The sequence below is a fragment of the Diachasma alloeum genome, unplaced genomic scaffold (assembly GCF_001412515.2).
Source record: "Diachasma alloeum isolate Michigan unplaced genomic scaffold, Dall2.0 Dall_scaffold_00299, whole genome shotgun sequence".
NCBI lineage: Eukaryota > Metazoa > Arthropoda > Insecta > Hymenoptera > Braconidae > Diachasma > Diachasma alloeum.
In genome coordinates, this window is record NW_021680438.1 from 484,408 (window position 1) to 507,848 (window position 23,441).

Here is a 23,441-nt window from a genome sequence, read left to right on the forward strand (position 1 = left end):
TCTGAGGTTTTATAAAAAAATCATCTAGTTCGGGCTTCTGACGGTAAGTTATTAATAAGAAATTTTGAAATTATATTTTGCCCGTGTGTACTCCCCGGAATATATTCCTAATTTCAATATCTTTAGCCGCCCATTGGATCATACCTCTTAATTGCTACACTGTTAAAAAATCCCTGAAATTTAGATAACACCAGCATATCCAGAGTAATTTCCTCACAGCATATCAACTTTTCAATACATTGCTACCAAACCAGCTATTGTTAAGGATTAGGTTGAAAAATACAAACTCTCCTCATTTTGCATAAATATTTACAAGCGTAACGTATAGGCATTTATTTTACAATTTTCCAGGTAATGAAACGATTAGTCATCACTACCTAAAAACATTCATCTTCAAATATCTCAACTACTTTTATATCTCTTATCACACATTGTTCTTCTTCGTACTTAAAATTTCATCGTTTCACAATATAATTTGATCAATCGTTGTAATTCATCCGGACTCAAAATTCTAAAAATCAAAAACAAAACCCGGACATGATCATTCAATTAGAAGACGGTGAAGCGTCCGTTTGGTATTGTTGGTCTCCAAGCTTTCCAATCACTTTCCGATGCAGTGATCGATGTTGTACGTCCAAACAAGGGCGGAGGAACCTCGTGTGCTTGCACAGAGGGATCACGGACGTTGATTTCGAGTGAGTAATCAGGTAGTAAACAGGGAACAGTTTCTGGATAGTCGGCTGTAACGGGTAGAAAGCCAGGTACCAGATGTCTGTCTTTTGTCAATTTGGCAGACTGCACGTGATGTTCCACGATGCGGAAAACGCTTGACCAATCAGATTCCAAAATATCCCGCAAATGTTATTTGTACTCTTTCTGAATCTGCTCTAATCTTTCTCGTTTCATGCACTCAATGTTTTCTTCTGAACTTCTGATGACAAATTACTCAGACGACTCATGATGACTGACTGTCGTCGAACCCGGAACCTATCGCATGTGAATCGAAAGCACAAACCATGATCAGTCCCATAAAAAATCTTCAACTCAAAATGACTTTTTCAGGCACCAGGTACCAGATGTCCATCTTTTGTCAATTTGGCAGACAGCACGTGACGTTTCACGATACGGAAAACGCTTGACCAATCAGATTCCCGCAATTTTTATTTGCACTCTTTCTGGATTTGCTCAAATCTTTTCCGTTTCATGGGCTCATCGTCTCCTTGTGAACTTCTGACGACAAATTACTCAAATGCCTCATCATGACCGACTGTCGTCGAACCCGGAACCTGTCGCATGTGAACGGAAACCACAACCCATCGTCCGTCCCATAAAAAATCTTCAACTCAAAATGACTTTTGCAGGCACCAGGTACCAGATGTCAATCTTTTGTCAATTTGGCAGACAGCACGTGATGTTTCACGATGCGGAATACGCTTGACCAATCAGATTCCAGAATATCCCGCAAATCTTATTTTCACTTTTTCTGGATCTGCTCAAACCTTCCTCGTTTCATGCACTCAGTGTCTTTTGAACTTGTGATGAAATGTGACTCAGACGACTCATCATAACTGACTATCGTCGAACCCGGAACCTGTCGCATGTGAATCGAAAGCTCAACCCATCGGCAGTCCTATAAAAAATCTTCAACTCAAAATGACTTTTTACAGGTACCAGGTACCAGATGTCCGTCTTTTGTCAATTTGGCAGACAGCACGTGATGTCCCACAATGCGGAAAACGCTTGACCAGATTCCGGAATATCCCGAAAATTTTATTTGCACTCTCTGGATCTGCTCAAATCTTCCTCGTTTCCTCCAGACCTTCTGATGACAAATTACTCAGACGACTCATCATGACTGACTGTCGTCGAACTCTGAACCTGTCGTTTGTGAACGGAAAGCACAACCCATCCCCAATCCCATAAAAACTCTTCAACACAAAATGACTTTTTACATGATGATGATCTACGGAGGACGCTACGCGTGCGGATGTGCGTGTGCATGGGCGACGTGCGCTGATAATGACAGACCCGTGGAGGTAGGTGCAGAGGAGGTAACGACGTTAGGTGCTGAGACTGGTGTTGTCAGGTGGTGGCCGAAGAAGGTAGGTCCAGTGGGTGGATAAGCACCCGGATGATGGTAATACCCAGGGGGTGGAGGTGGTGGTGGTGGTGGATGATGCACATGACTGTGAGGATGCTGATGTGGGTGGGCATGTGCATGCGGATGGCTGTGTGGATGTGTGGCAAAGAGGAAAGCTGGTCCATAGGGTGAGGGATGAGGAGGCGTCGTCGGCACAGTTGGACTGTTCACATCCAGTCCAGGATTCTGCTTCTTCCACTTGGTCCTGCGGTTTTGAAACCAAATCTTCACTTGCGTCTCCGTCAGCGACAGGGACAGAGCTAGGTTCAGTCGTTCGCAGACTGACAGGTACCTCGTTGTCTTGAACTTGTTCTCCAGTGCTACCAGCTGCTCGTACGTGAAGGCTGTCCTCGCTCTTCTCGGCTTGCCTCCGGTGCTCCCCGAGTTCCCCGAGCCGCCTCCACCGTTCTGCGAGTTCTGACCGCAGGACTGACCCTGACCATTGCTGGAGGACGTTGACGAAGACGATCGCTTTTTGCTACTCGCTGAGCCGTTAGACGTCGTATCCCTAGCTGCGATCGGAGTCTCTCGTCCCTGATCCACATGCATCTCCACGTCCTCGTCATCCTCGTCGTCCTCATCCGCCTCTTCCTCCATATCCTCCACCTGGTCCTGCGCGTCGTCCTCCTGGCCGCTTCCACTGGCGAATTCCCCTCTCGAATCACCATCTGTCGACACGAAAAATAAAAGCGTTAGAACGTTATCGTTTTAAATGTTCCACTTCAACTTTTGAAACAGTTTCCCTCGTGTAACCGTCCCCTGACTTTTTTCATCCCCAATGAAAAAAACACTGATGAGACACAGTGGCAGGACTGGAGGGCTGAGTTTGACCGAAATAGACGGAAAAGTAGAACGCTGTTCTGGACGACGAACCGGCGGCTAGCCGACCAACCGACTGCTCAGTCCACACTCCAATCTACTCGCTCTCTCATTCTCTCCTTTCTCTCTCTCTCTCGTTTTCGGCCAATCGTTTGGCTCAATGAGAGCGAGGAGATTGGAGATTCAATCAGCGCGCAGATGTCCCGGGGACAGATATTCCCTGGCTCTGAATCGTGCCAGGGGTAAGTGGGGGGGCGAGGGGTGGGGGGGAGGACTCCAAAGCGACGTCCGGGACGATAGATCGTGCGACAGACAGAGGGAGATGGCTGTACTGGGTATGGGCCTATGGGCTCAGTGTGTGTGATTGCGAGGGAGACGGAGACGAAATCCGAATTGGCGCTGCTCATGGCCCATAGTCCCTGGCTCTGGCGTGTGCACCCAGAACAGCAGCGTGAGGGGAGTGAGGGGGGGGGGGGTTGCGAACGGTTGGAAGTCCGTAGGGGGCGACGGATCGAGACGGTTTACGCCGTAATGGGATTTGTATCTCGTTAACGCGCGATCGTTCTTGCAGGACCCCATGATATTCTATATACGTAATTCTAACTCACTCGGTCTTTTCCGTAATTCTTCTGGATTCTCCTTTTTTTTTCTACGATTTCTCTCCTTGCGTATCACCGGCTCTCCGGGCGGGTTATACTGTATATCGGTTTCCACGTAGCCCGTGGTGGGGAGAATAAATATGAGGGAGTAAAGTCGGTTGAGAGGAAAATAAAAATGAAGTTGGGGCTGTGGGGGAGGGGGGTAATTGATTCGTATCGGTTGGTGCCCCTTTTGTCGTAATTCGTGGGCGTAATTCACGGGTGTTGGGTAAGGTCTATTTCATGCGATTTCGGAGGAAGCGGGGAATATTCGAGGGATGGGGGAAGATACTTCGGAGGTTTATGGGATAATTGTTTCTCGGGTTTTTGTCATTTCTTTTTTTTTATTGTTTGTAGAGAAAAAAGTTTTGAGTTTCAGGGACGTGACACTAATTTTCAGGGATCAGAGATTATACATTTTTAGAAAAAAGTTGGAGAAGAATTAGCGAACAAGTCACGTAATCGTGGAGCGACCTCGATTTTCATTTTTTTTTCACTTTATATTGGAGAAAAAGAAATGAATACTGAATTTTCACCGGTGGACCAGGGAAAATTTACTGAACATGAGATCAGTAAATTTATACCGAAACTGTAAAATTTACCCTGCATTCCATCAAAAATTATTTCAGTGAACATGAATAATTGCTCAATATTACGTATTACTTTTTCTGTAATGGAGAATGATTTTTTACTGACCGCGTTCGGTAAAATTTCACTTCCATTCGTCCCCATGACCTTCAGATAGGTGCAAGAAAAAAATACCCTACTGGAGTGGAGAATATTACTGTACAGGAGGATAATTTTTGCATCCATAGATGTGTTTTTTGACCGAACGAATTGTAAAATATCCTCTGCAAACAAATAGTTGCATGTATAGTGGTAAACAAGTAGTTTCATTGAATTATATTTCGCTCCACAATTATCCTTCGTACAGTAAAATTTATTTTTATCCCACTTTGCTCTTCGTATGTCTTATTTTCACGGATTTAAGATTGTGGAATTTAAGGAGTACAAAATTCTGAAATTTATCCATTTTGTCACCAATTCCTATCATATTTCTAGTAAGATCGTCACTAATTTTCTGGGGCCCATCTCGAATTTTCAAAAGTTTATCAGTTGTAATACCCCGAGAACTTCAAAATGATCGGGTATTTCCCGATAGCTTCGTTGCAAACAAACGAGAGTGTCAAGCTTGGTAGGTTTAAAAATCCCGAGCGCGAAGCGCCAGGGATTTTCCTACAAAACTTGACACGATCGTTTGTTTGCAGGGAAGGTTGAGGGAAATACCCGATGCATTTTGAAGCTCGAGGGGTATCTGGAGGAGTATTTCCTCCATCGGAATTTCGGTCACTGGAGGGCAGCATTTGATGTCAATGTGGTACAACCTACACTTTCGCAGTTCAATTATTTTGTTTATTCTCCCTTAGCAACGTGCCATGGTTTTACCAAATTTTACCGATATAAAATCGTGTAGGTTGTACCACATGACAGCAAATGCGGCCCTCCTATTGGCCGAGATTCCGTCGAGGGAAGTACTCAACAATATTTAGGGATTAAAATTACTGGTAATTAGAGGTATTATAAGTAGTGACTAGTATCACCGAAAAGTGGTGATAAATTCTTAAATTTCAGTGGCATACGTAGAGAAAAAAGTTATGATTTTCACAGACGTCATTGATTTTCAGAACCATGTCACTGATTTTCAGGAATTTATTCTCAATAATTGGTGACAGTGACTAGAGTAATCCTAATCATCAGTGATTTTTATCAGTGAAATTTGGTGTGGGATTCTTAAAAATTAGAGATGGATTCCTCGAAACCAGTGACATTACTCTGAAAATCAATGACGATGTCTTTAAAAATTAGTGCCGATGTCATTGGAAATTAGCGACAATGTCACTCAAAATGGGTAACAAGATTGCTGAAGTCCAGAATTTTTCACTCACTGCATTTCACAAATGTGAATCCCTAATAATAGGGGATAAATTCCGGAAAATCAGTGACATGTTCCTGAAAATCAAAACTATGTTTTCTTTGTGTTTAGGAGATGGGTAGTCGGACAGTTTTTCCCCGGACAAAATCTCCCTGAAAAAAAAATTCCCCGGACAAAATCTCCCTGAAAAAAAATTTCCCCGGACAAAATCTCCCCGACGAAAAATTTCCCCTTGAAAGAATCCCCTTCGGAAAAAAAATTTCCCCGGACAATTGCTTTTTGCGAAATTTCCTCAAAATTTATGAATGGATATATGGAGAGGATGATTGAATTGTGATAGTTACAATCTGTCGATTGTGCCACAATTGAAGGTCATTTGCAGTCTTTTGAATGCAAATTGTGAACTTTGATTGCGTCGTCGACCGAATAATTGATCAGATGAGAGAAGTAATTAATGGAGAGTAAACGTTAGTCCACACTTTGAGTTGATAATCGCTCCACATTCGCTGATATTGACGAGGTCATCTTTAGGGGTTCATGAGATAACTCAAACCAAGGAAACACAGAGAAAAAGGTTTTTATTTTCGGAAACATGACTGATTTTTAGAAATCTATCACCAATCATTAGTGACACTAGACACTGACTAGAATAACCCTGATTATCAGTGATTTTTATCACTGGGATTTGATGATAGATTCTTAAAGATTAGAGATCCCTGAAAATCACTGTAATTTTCCCGAAAATTAGTGACATCGTTAGTGGAAATTAGTGATAATGTCACAAAAAAATGGTTACAAAGTCGCTAAATTCCAGGACTTCGTACTCGTTGATTTTCACAATCAAGAAGTCCTTATAATGAGGGATAGATCCCTGGAGATCAGTGACATGTACCTGAAAATCAAAATTTCTTTCCTGTTTAAAGAGCAAAGCAGGTTGGAAATGACATTTAAATTTTCGCTACTTGCAGGCATTTCCATGAAAGAGGAAAAACTGCTGGATTTTTCGGGTACTTTCGGTCTATATTGATTTGTGCCATTGCAAGTGACCTATTATTATTTTTTTTCACTTCGAATAATTTCACCCACTTTGTTTCAAAATACTTATAAGTTATCACATTTAGTGTCTTCTTTTTTCGGCTCGAAATATTTGTAAAATTCTCGAGCATCAATCATTCATCGTTTATTAATTGAAAAAAAAAAATCATTCATCGTTTGGTAATTGAATTTTTAATTTAATATCGCTGCTGCGGCTGTCTGGCAAGCTGATAAAGTCCAGCGCATATATATATATATTTTCTATCCTGTTTGTAGTTATTCTGCATTCAAGTTTCATTTATCTCCCTCACAAACTGCTCTCTGTAAGGTCGTGATATTGTTTTAGTGAGCTCAAACATTTGCAAAGATATTGTACCCAGAGAAATGACGTATTCGAATAAAATGAAACAGTGTTTGATTTTTAAAAATTGACCTTAATAAAAATGAATGAACTCTCTTAATCTGATGATTTTTTTTTAATGAAAAAAATTTATAAATGATTAATTTCAAATTAATCTTCTATTAGAATCAAATAAACGGTTTGCTTGGTCGAAATAAAGGATTATTACATAAACAATGATTTTATTTCCAGGTAATCATTTTTTTTCGCAGACACATTTGTTCATATTTTTTTTAAACTATTCATTAAATGTCAATCAAACCGAAAGTAAAGTCCAGGATTTAATAAGAGCTTCGTTACGAGCTTTTTGAATAAACTCATTTATTCGATTCAAATAAAGTTTATTCAATTCAAATGAACCATTTCTCTGACTGTAGAATAAGGCTAATCAAATGTCTAATAATAGCTCAAACATCGCAGGGTTTCATCTCGTTTTGTTGAATCGATTAACATTGTTTTATTTTCTTCAAAAGTGAAAAGGCTACATTTTGTTGAATTAATCATTTCAGTTGGCATGAATATATCGAGTTATTCCACTACTCGATCATTCATTATAGTCATCAATGCAATTCTACATCAATTTCAAAATTATTGCAATAATTCAATAACGGTTCAAGTAGAAATTTGCAACCTTTTTTAGGAGGGTAAAAATTATTGCGGTCAATCTCATTTCCGAATAAAAAATCGACCTGAATCGTTTTACTACTTCACTACTGAATTCATTGAATTTTAAGAACATATGCCATAATTGCTGGTCTGATGTCATAAAAGTTTTTCTACTGAACAGTGAATAAAATACTCTACTATAGCGCTCTTCCACGAAGACAATACCGTGAAAATATGTTGCATTCAGCAATTAATGTTTATATTCATAGTCATCTTCATACGTTATCACCACGAATACCCTGAATCCACCTAATCGAGTATAGTCATTCTTAATAGGAATACTTCATAGGATTTTCCGTATGCGATTTAATCTAAAATCAATAAAAATAACCATTTCAATGGGGGTTTCATTTCACCGCGAATTTTAGAAAATATAATTTTTTAACGCATGGAATTTCATTAAAAATTCATACATAACTCCATATCTGTAGCGAAGGTTAACCGGGTCAAGTCGATTTTTACTTTTGGCCAGTTTTTGATGAGTATCTCGGAATCTAAGAGAGATAGAAAAACTTTTGTTATTACCTTTTTGTAACTCTTCATTGACTCTACAAAAAAGCCACGACAAAAATTTTTCTATCTGTTTTAGATTCCGAGATATTAATATTAACTTACCCCGGTTTATCGGCGCTTTACTACTGATATACTGAGAAAAAAATCTGAAGTTCGATTTACAATAAGAAAATAGTTGAGGCAGTTTTGGTGAACGATACGATTTTTTTTTGTATGCGGCACATAACATTATAGTAACTTCACAAGTGTAATTTTTGCAAATCAAAATGCAGTTAAAGTTAAACTAACCAAAGTTCAAAAGTAACCCCGACAAATCTATCGTGAGTAGAACTATAAAATAGTTGCAATGAGTACATTCCATTGTAGTAATTATTTCTCCGGCCATAGTTACCGTAACCCATGAAAAATTGTTGAGGAGTTTTTGACTATAACTCGATGGTGATGGAATATAGTCAGAAGAATCATATTTTTCTCTCAGTGTATCTATCAGCAATTTTCATTTTCAGTGGTCTTTTTACTTGAAGTATTTCATTGACGCCTAAATATTCATAATTTTATTAATGTTTTCCGGCAAAAATTTCAGATTTTCAAAAAAATAGGTTTTCAAGACAGTCACGATGAAAAAAAAAACATTTTGGTGCATAAACCCCATAAAGCTGAAGCGAAAGCAACGAGTGATACCGCATTTTGAAGGTGTTTTTTATGCTCTTAAGTTGTATTAAAGAGAAATTCCATAGCTCTAAAGGAGACTAGACTATTGATGATAACGTGAAAAAAAATTTCATGATTAAAAATAATAATTTTCAGAAAATCATAACTCCCACAATTATCATTATTTCTGAACGGTTTTGTTCTCAAAATGTGCGACTGATGTCCAACTTTTCAGCAAAGCAATGGCATAGGAAATTAATCATCATTTAATGTCTTCTCGATTTTTTCCCCCATTCATCACATAATTTTGATCAAGGCAAGCAACAGCTAATTGATTTACGCAATTCGAGTGTTTCCTCCTATTTCCGGACACCTAGTTCCGTTTTCCCATGGGATCGTTATCACTGTCACTCAAAATTATCCCCGGGGAGAGAGCATAGGAAAAATATATATGGAATATTCTCCTCAGTGTCCTAGAAGCCGAGAATGGCAGTCACGCGAGGAAAAGCTTCAGTGTGGAGCAGTGGCCGTGATATGAGCTTTTTACGGGTCCTCTAAATTTAAGGACACACTCGGGACTATCTCTGACCCTAGAACTCCCTCTGCCCCATTCCATCGCTCTTTCTCTGCACGCGCAAATCGTTCGCTCGTGTCACAGAAGCGATTTGTCTTCCCCGTAAACGCCACCAGACGTGATTCGAGGGTCATAATGTAACGCGACGAAAACGATTTATTAAATGCCGTTATATCTCGGGTAATCCCGTCAATTAGAACGACAATTTATTCGCTATTTTTTTCAACTACTCAGTAAAACGTTCCATGAAATGAAATTGATAATAAATAATTCGATATTTTTAGATGAAGAATCAGGAATTATTGTGGAGGAAATGCTGATAATTAAGAAAATGGACTTCTTCGACGGTGTTACAACAATTGAAATTAATAATTAAATTTCAATAAAAATTGACAACAAAAATTAACAATAAAGATTCAATTTAGAATATCAACATTTCTGCCTCTGTTGCAGACTCCGTTCAGAACAACTTCATCTTTATTCTCTGTGAAGTACACGGAAAAATGCCTGAATTGAGAATAAAATATAGTTGATTCAAGTACGTGGAAAGAAAAATATACTTGATTCAAGAATATTTTATACTCGAATAGGGATGAGTGTTTCAATTCAGGGATGATTATTTCGTAAGAGCCCGGTTTGTATCAAGCACTCTCACATGCAATATTAGGGTCAGACACTAAATGTGAGAATATAAGGGTCAAAAAGTAGAGGTTAAAAAAATGAGGGTCGGAATATTAAACTGTTGAAATTTTTTTGAAATTTAAGTAACAGATGCATTTGAATTTTCAATATTCTGAACTTGAATTCAATTTCAGACGAAGCACCCCGGTGGCTTGGCGCAGTGGGTAAGTTTGTTGCCTCACATGCGAAAGGTTTCGAGTTCAAATCCTGGCCGGGTAGAATGGTGCGATCTAACCATTTAAAGTCTTGATCATCATCGCAGTATACCCTAACCGATTTCCTGAATTCCTGATTCATCTTAGAAATTCAATAAAATTAAGTTTTCCAGTATAAATGATCATTGAATTTTCGATTACAATTTGGATTTTCAAACCTATTGCGAAAATTAAGCAACCGATTAAAAATTGAGAAGAAAAGTTGCCTAAATTTTCACGATTTTCAGTAATTTTAATTGTCATATGAATCTGAGAAACCAAATTTCATTGCATATTCAAGAACATTGACTGATTTATTAATAACAAATCAATGGAAACTCCATATAAATTATTCGTCGATAAAAATTTCATGATTTTTTACTTAAAATTTCAAGAGTTATTTTCTAACAGTGTAGAGTCAAAAACTGAGGGCCTGAATGTAATGGTGAAGGAATGATGGACAGAACGTTACGGTTAAAAAATAGGGTCAGAATATTAGGATTAAAAAAATAGGGTCAGAATATAAAAGTAAAAAAAGTGGATGTCAGGCAATAGGGGTCATATAAGGGCTAAAAACTATGATGAAGCATAATATATGAGCTATATTTAGGCCCTGATTGCCTGCCACCCACTTTTTTTACTTTTATATTCTGACTCTAATGTTTTGACCCTCATGTTCTGACAGTTAGTGCCTGACCCTTATATTACACTTAAAGGGGCTGGCTATAACCTGGCCTGATACAAAAGAATCATCTTCGAATTGAAATACCCATCCCCCCATAGAGTATAAAATGTACTTGAATCAAGTATATTTTATACTCAATTCAGGTTTTTTTTCCGGGAAAGGCTTCAAGTTCTTCGATGCCAGGAATGCATTTCTCGTGAATGGTCTAGGACAGTGAAGTTTAATCAATTGATTTACCATTCGTTCTCTTCCCTTAGAGCAGAGGGTTTTTGGATTTGAAACTAAAAATCATTGAATAAATTGATTCAACTAGACATTGTTTGAAAAACCACTTCCTTGCAATAAAAAAAATTATCCTCGTCTTTGACACAAGTGCGAAATCTGTTGACGACATTTTTTTTTCTTACACGGAGAGAAATTTTTGAAAAAAATTATCCTACCGTCCTATAAAAGTGTATCATGGGTCATCGTTTCATCCCGAAAATTAGTAAAAATTAATATATAACCAAATTTTATTCTATGTTAGAGAAATTTTATCCTGACGCATAATAAATTTGACCCTTCCAGTCCAATAATTTTTATGAACATAACAACGAAAATTCTAGAACGGTTGGTAAGTTTTACCCTACCGGTACAGTAATTTTTACTCTACCGGCACGGTAATTTTTATTTTTATCAGGATAAAATTTCTTTAACGTACAATAAAATTTGATCATCATATATTAATTTTTACTAAATTTTGGGATAGAAGTGAGTAAACGATGACTCATGATACAGTTTTATAAAACGGTAGGATAATTTTTCAAAAATTAATCAAAAAGTTCTCTCCGTGTAGAGATAAGATATTTTTTTTCTTGTCGCTTTTCGAGCCATGAATTTCTTGACACAAGTGACGAAGTACTTCTCAGTAAACTTTTTTCTCAATGCAGGATAACGAACTTTTCCTGTGCTTTAATTCGAAGAACACCGATTTCATGTCTGAAACCTCCTTCGCTCAAGAAATTATATTTGTCATATCAGGTAGTTTTTTTTCTCAGTACCAATTATCCACGCGGAAATTCACTATTGTCTCCTCGCCAGTAATTGAAAATCCACAGAGACAAGCTACTGAACACCATCTGACCATTGTGACAATAAAAATCTCCCGACACCTTATGCAATACATTCCTTTGATGTTCTCACCTTCAAATAATTCTTTTCTAATTCATGAAATCAATTTAATTGGCCTCAGTAATGAATTGTCCCCAACAACGTGACGTGAAACACAAAAACAAGAAAAAATTAGCCGGGTAAATTAGCAAGGAAGCCGAAGACATAATTGATTTCCTCTCATCGACTCTCCTCACCTTTTTTCCACTCTCCCAACCCCCGGTTTTCCCGGGTTCGGGGTCGTCGACGGTAATTAGAGATTTTTATTGCTTCAGTGTGTGTGTAAGACGGAGGGGGTGAAGCGAAAAACGTTGGTTAAAGCTCTCTCTTCGTCTCTTCGTCTCTCCTCCGCTCCGGAAAGCGAGACGGCGGTTTCGCGCGTTCGGCAAATCCGAGTCCAATCGACGTTTGAGTAGAAAGGAAAGCCGTCTCAGCTGGTTGAGAAGCGATGTGGAGGGGCTTCGATCGACTGAGAGAGACAGAGAGACGTGGAGGAAGCCCAGAGTGTGTGCGCGAGGGTGTCATTGTGATGCAGAAGAGCCAATTTTCTGGGCGGCTTGGCGCGATGCGACGCGATGCTGCGCGATTATCATAACAACCGACGATATTATTCCCTCGGCCGTAACGCAGGGGGAGAGGGGCGGGGGCCATGGGGGATGAGGTAGGCAGGAGGGGGACAACTTTGACGGCAAGCGAGAAGTGTGTGTACGGGATAAAAAAAGGGAAAATAAGTGGAAATGGATTTGTTCGGGCGTCAGTGCCCCAGAATGTAGTTTTAATGAGGAGAGCGACAACACATCGACCAGACACAAAAGATTGATGGTCAAATCGATTCGTAATCTTGAGCTCTCATCTTCCGCAATGATGACCAATCGATCTTCCGGGCTTTTTTGGGGTGGTTTAGCTTTCCTTTCTTGGGGGGTGAATGTTTCCGCACGTTTGCAATCTATTATTTTTGATTCATTGCAAATTGTGTGAATTTTTTTTTTTGAAGTTTAAGGATATAAAAGTCAGTTTTTTCAAGGAAAATTCCAATTTTGTCGAAAATCTTACCATCCGCACACTGTCAGAAATTCTTTGAAAATTAAACAATAGATGTACTTGAATTTTCAATGTTGTGAACCTCTCATTTGGGTCGGAAAATCAGGATAATTAGTTTTTTCGTGTTGGATTATCGCTGATATTTTTATAACATCTAGAATTTTCAAGGCATTGAAAATTTAGGGACATTGTTACTTGAATTATCAAATTATTTAATAATTTTCATTGTCATGTGGACCTGAAAATTGCAATTCCACTGAATACTCCAGAATTCAACTGATTTTTCAATAACAAAATATATGAAAAATTCGTGTAAAGGAGTGATTGATAAAAAAATTTTTGACTTAAAATTTCATGAGTAACTTTCCAACATTTTTCATTGCTGAATAGAATTCAATTCCATTTATTTATTCTTTGGTATTTACAAATGGTAAGTTTTGCCTTATTTCACACCGTCACGAGCCTGTCCCTCACCCCTTTAATCGCAGAGAATAAGTGTTAATTTAAATTTCAAAATATCTCTCCATATAATTATCTATTATAGATAGTCTCTTTTCACTTTTCACTTTGCATTGTTGAATACATTTGTTCGGGAATTTCATCAATGAATATTGTGAACAATATTTTATTAAATTTCACACTTGGTCTCGTTGGTGTAACCTCTAATGATCATATGGCAATACTGCACATGTGTTCCATATAACCTTGACGTTGCTAACCGTCAGGGGCGCGCGGATTCAAATAAGTCAACATGACCGTAGTACTAATCAAGAAGCTTTGAATTTGATTGTTTGCAATTACCTGAGTGGAAATTTTGGTCAGGCCCAAGTCAAAACTGGATCAGGTCAGGCCTGAGGATTGATCAGAAAGTGATTTCATAGCTGGATCAAGCCCTGATCAGTCAGGTAACGCGGTGTTTAACCCTAGATTGGTCACAATATGAGGGAAACACCGCCGCGCGTCGTTTTTCTTCAATTACAATTGACAAACTAACCGAAAAATTTGTAAAAAAATTAACTTTGCCAATTGAAGTGTCTACACGAAGAGAAATATTCAAGAAAAATTACGAAACATTTCACGTAATCCGCAAGCGAGAATCGTTTTCATTGAATTTCTATAGGAATATAAGAGAATAAATCTGAAATGTTCAGTAAATTTTCGGGTCTGTCACCGAAAAAATACCAAAAAGTCACGTAATTTTTCTGGAAGTTGTAAAATCTAACAGAAACTTCAAGACTTATTATTCCTCAAAACATGAAAATTCTTGGATGTTTAAGAATTTTTACGAAAAGTCCCGGAAAAATTACGGAATGTGTTGTTAAAATCTTCCCCTCACGGTGACTCATGGCCAGTCGTGAGGCGTCGGACGGATGAGTAATTTTTACGGAACAGGGGGCCTATTCTCGAGTGGATCGGAAATATTTCCGTTAACGGAAGTGGCACCGTATACGAATTGCGTATAGGAATCACATAGGCGTTCCGTCTGCGGAGCCACGTCCGAGCTCGGAAATATTTCCGATCCATTCGAGAATAGGCTAACAGATCGTAGAATTTACGTGACGATTGACACTTTTTATTGAATTTTACTTCGCTCCCAGATTACGTTTCGAAACGTAATTTTTACGTCTTTTTTCTGGTAATTTTTATTGAATATTTCTCTCCGTGTAAAAAATTATAGTAGTTTTTAAGACAAGATATTTCCCAAAATTCCTAAAGAAAACAAATTATTTTGAACAGATGAATTATTTTTTCCCATGCTAAATGAAACTGCCCATGACGCGATGTTGCCGGAAACTCGCTAAACGCGCCCGGGCAGTGTAGAGGGAATTCGGCAACGCTTGAGTCTAAATAACACGACGACCGAAATCGCAGGGACGCGTTTGGTGACCAGACTAGGGTTAATCAAAATATGATCAGGCATAATGGTTCGGGATTTGATCAAACCAAGCGTATTCAAACTGGATTACCTGCCTATCGGAATCAATAACAATTATTAATGATAATTAATTCAAAACAAGAGATAATTCAATTTTTTCACTGTAGATCGCCTCTCTTGAGGTATATCCCAATCGCATCCAAAAGTTGGTCCGCATGGATTTCCGAAAAACATTCTAAATGAAGGTGGTAGTATACAGCTCTTATGGACACAATGTATTAAATTTCATTTTTTCAAAAATCTTTTTCTCGAAAAAATGATTCTGAGTAAAAACTAAAGTTAATATTACGTCTAAAAAATACTTCTGGTCTATTCTCTAAAGTCTGAAAAAGATTTCCCCAAAAAAAATTGCCTGAGCTACTTGAATATCTTAAATTAAAAAAATACTTAAATTGATAATTGCGTAATATTTTTTCGTGAAATTACTTTATGCAGATTCATCTGTAGGATTTTATTAATGTTCCTGACAATGAAGGGGTGATTTTGCATAATTGAAAAGGGTTTGATGGAAGTATGGAGAGATACTCAATATTTTCGAGTGACTCCTCGATGTCCCGTACCGGAATAGGGCCGACGATGATGCCGGGGCTCAAAGACTGGTTAACGCAGATTAGCAGAGCAATTTGTCACGCTCCGACAGTTTACCCCCATCCCTCCCCTCTGTTCTCGCCCCTGNTGTTCTCCCCCCCCCCCTCCCCCCTCTCTCTCGGTAACGTTTTCTCCTCTTCAATGTAGCCACGCGCACACCACGTTGAGTCCTCCGGGGCTTCGACGATTATGTCTCGCGTGGACGAAATATTATAACGAGTTAATTATTAAAATATTACTTTGATGTATTTTTGAACCTCAAGATTTCGTGTGGATTCAGGGAGTTTCCAAGTCAATCGAGGATTTTATTGCAAACTAAGATCTTCAAGTTTACTCCTCCTTGAATGAACTTTAGAAACATTAATGAATGAAAATTTATAATTTGGAGAAAATCATTAACAAAAAAGTGTAAAAAAAAGTGCAGCAAAAATTGGAGTACCCTATTAAAAGTTTTTGGCTGAAATTTCAAGGGATTTCATCATTAAAAATTTAGAATTTCATGGAAAAAATGACAACTATGAACTTGAGTTGAATTATTCTCTGAACATGAGGAAAAATCAGGGAAATTCCGGTAAATGGATTCTTAAATTTTCAATTAATGTAAAATTGATCGCAATTCGGCACTGGATATTCCTGATTTCATTGAAAATTCAAATAGGTTGAAGAATTCTCATCTTAATGCTGGTCAAAAATTTGGAATTTCATTGAATTTTCAGTAACCGTGTAGCCCAATGCAAATTCAATTTAAAAAAACATTTTTTCAAAGGATATCTTATGATTCGTTCGGTGAAAAAAAATCTTTTTGGAGTATAACTTCTCATACTGGTAGGATAGTTGTTCCTGGTATATCCATGTAAAAGGCACGGGGATGAACGACAGTGAAATTCTACCGTCCAGCGTTTGGTAGAAAAACATTCTCCGTTGCAGAAAAATTCCTACACTTATATAAATGAGTACGCACTGTTGAGCAATTATTCCCGTTCATTGGGTAAATTTTTGATGGGATAGATACGGAGAGAAATACTCAATAAAAATTACGTATCTTTTCTGTAATTCACGGAAAGAAGTTTTCGATAAAAATTAGACCTCCAGAGGGCTAAACGTGGGACGAAATGACATTCGACCACTTTTTAGGTTAAGTTTTGTCGGAAAAATTCAGTAGCGAAGCGGTAAACCGGGTTAAGTCGATTTTTCCTTTTGGCCATTTTTTGATGAATATCTCGGAATCTAAGAGAGATAGCAAAACTTTGCTCATGACCTTTTTTGTAACCCTCAGTTGGCTCTACAAAAAAGGTTATGACAACAATTTTTGTATCTCTTTTAGATTCCGAGATATTCGTCAAAAACTGGCCAACAGTTAAAATCGACTTAACCCGGTTTACCGCTTCGCTCCTGAATTAGACTTGGGAGTCTAATTTTTGCGATTAAACTAACCTTCGTCCCACGTTTCGCCCTCTAGAGGTCTAATTTTTATCAAAAATTTCTTTCCGTGTTCCGAAGCGAAATGCGATTGTAGCAAATTTTGCGGAACTGTCACGTAATTTTTACCTAAAATCACCGAATTTTTCCAGAACGTTCCGCAATTTTTAAGTCACTTAAATTTTCTGAGTCGATTCCGTAATCGGTGACCGAACTGTGAGTTCCGTAATTTTTACTGAACATTTTTCTCCGTACAAGGTAAATTTTACAATTTTGGTACAAGCTGCCCTCATATTTAGTAAATGTTCCCTAACCAAGGAAGAAAAATTCAATATTTGTCTGGCACATTTTTTCCGATATAGGATAAAAAACACCTAAAAACGGATTTCGCTCTCCAACAACTTGGCTTGTTCACTAATTTTTCGCCATTTTTTTTCTCCATGTAGTAGCATTTGACAACGTTCAAAACACTTTTACCGCGACATTTCTTCGAAATAATTTCATTAAAAAAAATCGAAGCACTTGATAATAGCAAATTTTTCACTAAAAAAAATCTGTATTTTTCCCCGTTGATGGGTCAAAAAAGTTTCAGATTCGTGTCACTATTTCTCACAGAGCTAGATTCTTTCCATATTTTGCATAAGAACACATGTTAATTCCTTTATCAATCGTCTCCTGCACGAGGTACCTCACCAGCTTGAAGCTTTTACTGAACTGTTTCTAACATAAAATCTACATAATCCATGTATTTCATCTTCTTGACACAAAAACCCTTAATAATTTCTCACCGACACAATAAGAATGATCTTCTCTATTAGATCACTACATGACAATTAATGTCTCAATGGCAAATTACCTAAAAAACTAATCGCAAATCATTTCCATTAATTAATAATTCAAATTTTGTCCAATTGATAAATGAATCAAAATTAATGGCTCAATCATCAATTGATTGACTGCACGGAAAAAAACTAGACAATATTCACTCAATTGTTTTCCAATTCCCCCTTTTTTTTATTTCCTCATGACATATTCCGCACTGGTATTCGGCATGAAAAAATATCCGGATTGGTGAATTTCACGGTTATACTCGGCGTGTTAAATAATGGCAGTAAAACGAGCGTATCCGCCCTCTATTTCTCCCATTTTTTTCAACTCGGCTAGTTGATCTCGCAGATGGGTCGTTAATCTTCGGGAATCGATTCATTGTATTTTTATGATGCTCACACTATGTCCTCCCCACACCCACAAACTCGTCATATTAGGGTGCGTGCCCCTCCTCCCCCTTGACGCCCTGTTTTCATGGATTTCATTTCACACGAATCGCACATCTTCCGGTCTCTTTCTCACATCACGAATGAGAAACCAGCAAAAAAACAAACGTCAACCGAATGGATGTGAGATCTCTCTTTCTGAGACGATAGTTCTAAACTTAGCAACAGGAATGACGACGCTGCCGACCGCAGTTGTGGACCCCAGTGTTGGAGTGAAATAATTAGCTAAAGGCTTGAGTGTTATTTCCCCACCCGTCGGAACGCTACAAAAACTATTGGAACATTTGGGGAATCACACGAGGCAATTTCGAGTGAGTTAATTGAGAATAAGCGGTTAGAGGGATGGACGATCGCTTAATGATGCCATGAAAAAAAAATTCCGGTGGTTTTATTACTAATTAAGTGATGATGAATCATGGCGTATCAACGAAAAAATCGGAAGAACTTGTTCTATCATTAGGGATTAAATAAAAGGTCGCGGTAAACTTGCTCAAGTTGATTGAGTATTGAATATCCATCTTGTCTTCACTTATCAAAATTTGAATCACTGAAAAATGTGATTGGTAAAACGTACACTGAGAGAAAAAATTACTTTTAACAAAGATGATTTCCTTGATACACTATTAAGAATTTTCGTCTCAATTTTCCGTGTGAAATCCCGGAAATTTTTATCATGTTTAATTTCCATTGAAACTTCAGGAAATCTCGTGCATGAAAAACCAAATATTCGATTGATTTTTAGCTTGAATTATCAGAAAATCCATAGAATATTTGATTTTTCAGTTTAATTATTTCGCAAAAATTTGCCAAAATCAAGAAAATTTACGGAAAAATTGAAAATTCATATCATTCTGTTTCTGAATATTCATGTTGTCTTGCAAATTCTATCAAGATGTGAAATTTCTGTCTGACTTCCACTGAAAAATCATGAATTTCCTTGAATTCTCAGTAAAACTTGAAATTGTATCACCATGTTCCCTCTAAATCGGATTCAATGTCACTTTCATGAGAATTACTACCAGAATCGCCATGAAATTTCACGTCAATGTCAGTTTCCATCTAATTAGTTCAGAATATCAAGGGGAAGACCGAAATTCCAAAATGAGAAAAATTGACATCACATGACGATCATTTTCGTCTGACCAGACGGACTACAAAACGTCATTTCGCATGCCAACTTGGGACTGGTCTACGGTTTGCCACTTCACAATTGACCTAGTACCCACCACCTGTGATCAATTCAACGCTTCAGTATAGCGAAGCGGTAAAACGTTTCAAGTTGACTTAATTCTCAGCTGAATTTTCCAACAAATATCTCCGAATCTAAGGAAGCTACCCGAGTCGAATATCTAGACCTTATTCCCCCCTATTACCTCCTCGAGTCGAATATCTGAACCTTATTCTCCCCTATTACCTCCTCGAGTCGTATATCTGGACCTTATTCCCCCTTATTACCTCCTTGAGATATTTTTTCCTCCTTTCTTCATCCTATACATCCTGAATAACTCCTTATATGATCCTGCCTCATCCTAAAGGCGTAAAAACCCTTCTCAACTCATACTTTTGTCCCGCTTCTCCTCTTGTCGAATGAAAAGGAATCATAAATCCCCTGAATTACCCCTGATAGCCAGGATGATTGAGTAGCTCACTATTTTGTTCATTTCTGTTTGCGGTGAAAATTACTGAAATTCCCACCCTTATTTTTGACTGTCGTTTCTGACCGTTATTTTTGACCCTCATATATGACGCTTGAGTATGACCTTAATTTTCACCCGTACTTCTCATGTGAATAATTAAAAATAAAAAAAAATACCTCGAAAGGGTTTGTAGGTTCTTTCCAGGAGGGATGGAGTGGAAAACATTTTAGGGGGTGCCTNAATCATGGCGTATCAACGAAAAAATCGGAAGAACTTGTTCTATCATTAGGGATTAAATAAAAGGTCGCGGTAAACTTGCTCAAGTTGATTGAGTATTGAATATCCATCTTGTCTTCACTTATCAAAATTTGAATCACTGAAAAATGTGATTGGTAAAACGTACACTGAGAGAAAAAATTACTTTTAACAAAGATGATTTCCTTGATACACTATTAAGAATTTTCGTCTCAATTTTCCGTGTGAAATCCCGGAAATTTTTATCATGTTTAATTTCCATTGAAACTTCAGGAAATCTCGTGCATGAAAAACCAAATATTCGATTGATTTTTAGCTTGAATTATCAGAAAATCCATAGAATATTTGATTTTTCAGTTTAATTATTTCGCAAAAATTTGCCAAAATCAAGAAAATTTACGGAAAAATTGAAAATTCATATCATTCTGTTTCTGAATATTCATGTTGTCTTGCAAATTCTATCAAGATGTGAAATTTCTGTCTGACTTCCACTGAAAAATCATGAATTTCCTTGAATTCTCAGTAAAACTTGAAATTGTATCACCATGTTCCCTCTAAATCGGATTCAATGTCACTTTCATGAGAATTACTACCAGAATCGCCATGAAATTTCACGTCAATGTCAGTTTCCATCTAATTAGTTCAGAATATCAAGGGGAAGACCGAAATTCCAAAATGAGAAAAATTGACATCACATGACGATCATTTTCGTCTGACCAGACGGACTACAAAACGTCATTTCGCATGCCAACTTGGGACTGGTCTACGGTTTGCCACTTCACAATTGACCTAGTACCCACCACCTGTGATCAATTCAACGCTTCAGTATAGCGAAGCGGTAAAACGTTTCAAGTTGACTTAATTCTCAGCTGAATTTTCCAACAAATATCTCCGAATCTAAGGAAGCTACCCGAGTCGAATATCTAGACCTTATTCCCCCCTACTACCTCCTCGAGTCGAATATCTGAACCTTATTCTCCCCTATTACCTCCTCGAGTCGTATATCTGGACCTTATTCCCCCTTATTACCTTCTTGAGATATTTTTTCCTCCTTTCTTCATCCTATACATCCTGAATAACTCCTTATATGATCCTGCCTCATCCTAAAGGCGTAAAAACCCTTCTCAACTCATACTTTTGTCCCGCTTCTCCTCTTGTCGAATGAAAAGGAATCATAAATCCCCTGAATTACCCCTGATAGCCAGGATGATTGAGTAGCTCACTATTTTGTTCATTTCTGTTTGCGGTGAAAATTACTGAAATTCCCACCCTTATTTTTGACTGTCGTTTCTGACCGTTATTTTTGACCCTCATATATGACGCTTGAGTATGACCTTAATTTTCACCCGTACTTCTCATGTGAATAATTAAAAATAAAAAAAAATACCTCGAAAGGGTTTGTAGGTTCTTTCCAGGAGGGATGGAGTGGAAAACATTTTAGGGGGTGCAGGCGATAAATAGGTTTAACACACCTCCTGTTTTTCTCCTGAACCCTCGGAATTTGGAAATAACTCGCACGTTCAGGCGGAAACTAGGGGGTCTTTCTGAATGTAAATACACCCTAACTTCATCCTGGTCCTCCTACTCATGATAGGTGTTCAAGGGGGAATTCAGGTCCTAATATTCGACTCGGGTATCGAAATTATTGTAATGAACTATTTCATAGCACTCAATTCCCTCTACAAAAAAGTTTCATCAAAGATTTTACTATCTGCCTTAGATTCTTTGATATTAATTGAAAACTGACCAGGGTTCTGAATCGACTTTAACCGTTTTACCGCTGCGCCAGTGGATTCTACTCATCAATCCAAAAAATTACCTTCATGAACACTTCCAGTTCTCCTCCTCCTCCTCCTCCTATGCTGAATTCTCTCATGAATCCTATCATGAACCCGTCCGCCGGTGAACTTATTAGGATCAAGAATATTTTCCACCGAAAACGCAAGTCCCCTCTTGCTCCCCGTCACCGCACCGGCCGTATTACTGATACAATGACCCCCATTATTACTCCTAGACAAGTGCCCCCCCACATTGCAAATGGAGGACCCCATGGAACCAGTTGCATGTCCACCCATGAAGCCCCCACCGGCCGTCGCTGAATTTCCAATAACACTAGCACCATTAACAACATCACCATGGATTCCCCCAGCAGTCTGTAAACACGCGAGAGCATGAACATTGATACTGCGATTAACAAAAGGATGAAACTGATCGCTGGAGCTCCTCGAAGAAGCTGTCAGATCAACCGGACTGCTGGGATTGCTGTCGGGCTCGCGACAGACATCGACCTCGATCTCCTCATCATCCTGATAGTTGCCATTCTGCTCCGCATGATGACCCTCCTCCTCGTCCTCCCCATTCTCCTCCCTGCCGATTCTCCTGCTCCCATTGCGATTCACGACATCCTCAACATTATCCAAATCACCATCGTCCTCATCCTCCGACTCGTCATCGTCACTCCTCTCATTAACCGACACACTCTCCTCACAATGTTTTCCCCTCCCGCCCTCGTCATCCTCATCCATCGCCCCAATAGTATCGTCAATCGGCGTGGCCACGGCAACCCCTGACGAACGCATTTGTTGCTTATCGTAACTGACAAATGTCTCACCAGTCCTCACGTGCAACAACACACGTCTCCTCTCCTGATGGGGCACCACCGCCCGCAGATTGACTTCCTCACCTAAACACGCTACCGGTCCAATTTCAGCGAGGGGTGACAGTGTTCTACCCTCCTGCATCCTCCACATCACTGACCCCCCGTGTGGTGCCCGAGAATACCACTTGGTCCTGTTGGCTTGCCCCGGCTACTCTCACAGATCACATCCGGCTGATTCAACAACACAATCAACGATGCCGACTCAACAATTACAAAAACAATTCACAAATCACAGAACTATATCTCAAACATTAACATCCGAACACACAAGTACATCTGGCTCCTTCCCGAAGATAAGTGGGACGGAGCGTGGGAAATTCGCCAATAATGCTCGTGTCACATGTGACAATCTCACTAATAACCAAATCCAATCACAAACAAAAACCATTTGAATATTCTTCATCCACTCAGTAGCTCCACCAAGTTGCAACAGGACAACACAATCCCTCGATTTCTATAGACTACCATGATACCACAGAAGATACAGCCATACGAGATATAAACGTCAGTATTATTAGGCACCCGAGATACTCTACCCGTGGCTATCTACGATA

General features: G+C 38.6%; 1 protein-coding gene across 1 annotated transcript; it reads right to left on the minus strand.

The window, feature by feature from the left end:
* Positions 1 to 1,975: 1,975 nt before the first annotated feature.
* On the minus strand, positions 1,976 to 22,978 carry LOC107039353 (homeotic protein deformed-like). Its single transcript, XM_015258920.1, has 2 exons — positions 22,048 to 22,978; positions 1,976 to 2,808 (listed from the first exon to the last, which is right to left on the minus strand). The coding sequence occupies exons 1-2, from the start codon at positions 22,976 to 22,978 to the stop codon at positions 1,976 to 1,978; spliced, it is 1,764 nt and encodes a 587-aa protein (XP_015114406.1).
* Between the last annotated feature and the right edge of the window lie 463 nt (positions 22,979 to 23,441).